The sequence below is a fragment of the Cebus imitator genome, unplaced genomic scaffold (assembly GCF_001604975.1).
Source record: "Cebus imitator isolate Cc_AM_T3 unplaced genomic scaffold, Cebus_imitator-1.0 Scaffold18, whole genome shotgun sequence".
Classification (NCBI taxonomy): Eukaryota; Metazoa; Chordata; class Mammalia; order Primates; family Cebidae; genus Cebus; species Cebus imitator.
This window is the reverse complement of record NW_016107333.1, coordinates 12,732,112-12,736,519: the sequence shown is the minus strand read 5'-3', so window position 1 is coordinate 12,736,519 and position 4,408 is coordinate 12,732,112. Positions and strand designations below refer to the sequence as shown.

Below are 4,408 nucleotides of genomic sequence, written 5' to 3'. Positions count from 1 at the left end.
ATGCTTGTGATTATCTTGCCTCAGCCTCCCCAGTGGCTACAGGGGTTACAGGCATGTGCCACCATGCCTGGCTAATTTTTCTGTATTTTTAGTAGAGACAAGGTTTCACCACGTTGGTTAGGCTGGTCATGTGTGGCCAATTGTTTTTTGAGTTTGGGTTTTTTTTGTTTTTTTTGGTTTTTTTTTGGTATTTTTAGTAGAGATGAGGTTTCACCACGTTGGCCAGACTGGTGTCGAACTCCTGATGTCAAGTGATCTGTCCACCTTGGCCTCCCAGAGTGCTGCAATTACAGGCGTGAGCCACTGACTTCCAGCCACCATTCTTAAATGTATAACTTGGACTGGCACAGGGGCTTATACCTATAATCTCAGTACTTTGGGAAGCCAGTGCAGGAGAATTGCTTGACCCCAGCACTGTGAGACCAGCCTGGGTAACATAGTGAGACCCTGTCTCTACAAAAACAAAAACAATTAGCCAGGCATGGTGGCATGGAGCCACAGCTACTTGGGAGGCTGAGGCGGGAAGGATCACTCAAGCCCAAGGAATTAAGCCTGCAGTAAGATCACACCACTGCACTCCAGTTTGGTCAGCACAGTGAGGCCCTCTCTCAAAAAAAAAAAGTTGTATAACTTGATGCATGGTTTCACAACTCAGCTCCGTGGTCCTTACAGCCAAGTGGAGGCAGTACACTGCAGCATTAAGACCAGGGCTTTCCCTTGTGGAGTCTGTCAGACTGCATTAATACCCAAGTAATTGCCATATACTGTAAGACTTGAGAATACTAAAGTTTTGATTTTAACTTTTGAAAATAATATCTTTATTAAATTAGGCCACAGGCAGAAATTACTCATACTTTTATACTAAATTTCTTTCTGGTTTACAACCTTGTTCCTCGCCCTTTTTACTTTCTTTCTTTAGGTTATCCAGACTACTACTCAGATTGCCAGCTTTAAGACTGATGAACGCTACCATCACTGAAGAATTGTTTTTCAAAGGTCTCATTGGCAACATACGAATTGACAGTGTTATCCCACATATTTTGAAAATGGAGCCTGCAGATTATAACTCTCAAATAATTGGTCACAGCATTTGAAAGCTACAACTCCAAAGCTATAAACTTAACTGTTCTTTGCCAGAACACAACATACCAAATTGAACTTACTGCTTTTGGGGCATCTGGAAATTTTTACTTTAAAAACCAAAATCCAAGGTATTTTTATTTTAGCTTCCTTAAGAATTTTTGAAGTGACTGGGCAGGCAGCAGAAATTAAATGAATTTTTCTTCCTGATTCCTTTAAATGAATAAGAAACACTACACATTGATTCTTGGTGAAGATGATATCTGAAGCTGTTACCTCTTGATTATCTAAACTAAGCTCTCATTCTATTTTATAAAACAAATAAATTAGTCCGTCTTTACTGAATTGTGTTCTAGTCATATTTAACTTCATTATGAACTAGTAAAAATAGTTAATGTCCAGAAATCCTTAATGAGGAGTTCCTTGCATTTTACTCTGCCATAATAATTTCTGTTTTAATTACCATATCAAAATAAGATTATTTTATGCTTATTGGTATAATGACTATATTAGAACTATAGGAAATAATTGAATATATATTTTTGATTTCTGTAAATATCATGGTGTCCCTTAGCAAATACCACTCTTATTGGTGGCGGTGAGATAGGCCTTTTATGATCTTAAGAGTTTCTATTTTTAATGTATATTATTAGTTACAAGCACTTTTTATTTATATAGCAGAAAATTGTTTTTGAGAATAAGCTAGTATTGATATTTTAATATTTTTAGCTTCCTGCTGTGTTGTTTTTTGTTTTCATTTATAGAAGTGGGATTTCACTGTGTTGCCCAGTCTGGTCTCAAACTCCTGGGCTCAAGTATTCCTGCCTCAGCCTCCCAAAGTACTGGGATTACGGGCGTGTGCCACTGTGCCTGGCCTACTGCTATCTTTTGAAAGTAAAGACTAGCCAGGCATGGTGTCTCATTCTTATAATCCCAGCACTTTGGGAGGCTGAGGCAGGCAGATTGCTTGAGCTCGGGAGTTCAAGACCAGCCTGGGCATTACAGTGAGACCCTGTTTCTATAAAAAGAAAGAAAGAAATAGAGACTAAGTGAGCCCAAAATGTTTCACTATTTCAAAAAAGATATTAAAATTGTTGCTCTTTCATTCCATAAAAAAGGTCTGATCTCTCTCCCACTTTTCTGACCTGAATTAGAGTTTCCCAACCCTGTCATACATGAGTTTTAGCCAGTTTTTTTTTAGGTCACTACAAAAATTCACCCAGTTTGTCAAATAATGGGTTTATCATAGCCAATCCATGTTCTCAAGGCAAGTTTAAACCTTATTTTGAAGGTATTGATAATTTTTTAAAATAAATATGTACCAATTTTTTTCACTAGAAAGGTTGCTTTAACAACAGTATAAGAATCAGCTTGAAGCCTTCTGCGACAATAAATGCATTTTAGACTCCTCAAATGTCTTTCTTTGACAGTAATTTTTTTTATTTTTTGAGATGGAGTTTTGCTTTTGTTGCCCAGGCTGGAGTGCAATGGTGCCATCTTGGCTTACAGCAACCTATGCCTCCTGGGTTCAGGCAATTCTCCTGCCTCAGCCTCCCAAGTAGCTGGGATTACAAGCATGTGCCACACGCCTGGCTAATTCTGTATTTTTAGTAGAGATGGGGTTTCTCCATGTTGGTCAGGCTGGTCTCAAATTGCCAACCTCAGGTGATCCGCCCACCTTGGTGTCCCAAAGTGCTGGGATTACAGGCATGAGGCACCATGCCCCGCCAGTAATTTATTTTTATTTTTTTAGCAAACCTGATACTGTTAACTATTTCTTTGCTCTGATTTCTTGATGAATTATTTTGGTATGTTTGTTGATTTTTTAAAACAAACTTGGATAATACATTGCACTCAGTACACTTTTTATAAAGATTTTTGCAATAGAAAAGCTGAGGTTTTTGTGGGGCTGCGTATTTTATTGCTTACTACTTTATATTAATCAAAGGTTTGAAAATATCAACTTACAGTCTTTACCAGTTTACTAAGGGAAATTTTTTCCCCTATTTAACACATGATCTTAGTCAACAATTTTATTTATAATCATCAGCTAAAGAAACTGCATTTAGTATAAAATACTCAAATGGAAAAATCAGTAGTTTTTACCTTTATAAATACAACATAGTAAGCCAAGGAATCAGGGAAATAATCCTTTAAAATAATATACTAATGGTTAATTAAAATGTTTCAGGTGTTTTTTTTTTATTAAATTTGTTGTTATAGTTGGAAGAATTTTTTAAACTATATTAAAATGTGATTTTCATTACAAATTTCTGTATCTTACCAATATATTTGTAAATATATTCATTTTCCTATTCAATGATTGCTTATCCTTCATTTGTTCCATTGTATTTTCATCTATAGCAAGTATAGATCTGCTATAAGAAAGTTCTAATAAGAATCACTACTGATATAATAGGTTTTTGGCTTTTAGGTAGGGTGATTTTAATTAAAGTACTTCCAGGAAGAGAAAAACATGGAAAACATTTCTATGTCCTATATTTTAGGATTATTTACAATTCAATTTGAAGCCTCCCAGCTAAATACTGCAATTAGCTTTTGTTTTCTTTCCTGAAATCTCAGTAAAATGTCCATAAAGTGTAACTATACTATGGCAAATGGAACAGGAGAGAAGAAATCAAAGGATAAAGTAAATTTTTGGGAAACAAAAATTTGCAGGTCGAGAAAGAATGACTGACTTAGTAGAGCCAGAACCAAAGAAGCTTGTTGAGTGACTGCAAAAGGCAATGCAATGAGAAAGAAGCCAGGATACCACACGAGGTAGGTGCTCAGAACCTTGAAGGAACCAGTGCCCAGATGCAGAGATGGTGTTTGAGATGTTAAAAAAAAAAAAAGATTGGTTGAAAGTCTGCATACAGAATAATTAAACTATCTTTCTCCAACCCTACTTAAGTCAGAAAGAGGCCAGGCATGGTGGCTTATGTCAGTAGTCCTGGCACTTTGGTAGGCCGAGTGAGGTGGATCGCTTGAGTCCAGGAGTTTGAGACCAGCCTGAGCAATATAGTAAAACCTCATCTCTACCAAAAAAAAAAAAAAATGTTAGCCAGGCATGGTATTGTGAACCTTTAGTCCCAACTACTTGGGAGGTGGCTTGAGCCTCCTCAGGAGACTGAGGTTGCAGTGAGCCAAGATCATGCCACTGCACTCCATCCTGGGTGACGGAGTCAGACCCTGTCTCAAAAAAAAAAAATCAGGTGGCCACTTTGTGTACTCCCTTTTGAAGCAGGAGGAAACCAGAGATTAATTCTTTTGAGAAACTGAACTGGAAGAGCATGGACTTAGAGGATACCAGGGATAAAATAAGGTA

The 4,408-nt window shown here is 37.1% G+C and overlaps 1 protein-coding gene across 7 annotated transcripts in view; it reads left to right on the top strand.

The window, feature by feature from the left end:
• Nucleotides 1-2,288, top strand: part of NR2C1 (nuclear receptor subfamily 2 group C member 1) — a 58,440-nt gene extending 56,152 nt beyond the window's left edge. For 6 of the 7 annotated variants that reach the window (XM_017515927.2, XM_017515932.2, XM_017515914.2 and 3 more), the window contains one exon: nt 920-2,288. In XM_017515927.2, the coding sequence (XP_017371416.1) occupies nt 920-1,094 (175 nt within the window). In that variant the 3' untranslated portion in view covers nt 1,095-2,288. The remainder of the gene's footprint in view (nt 1-919) is intronic. The other variant, XR_001820932.2, reaches the window with a different exon arrangement.
• The last annotated feature ends 2,120 nt before the right edge of the window (nt 2,289-4,408 follow it).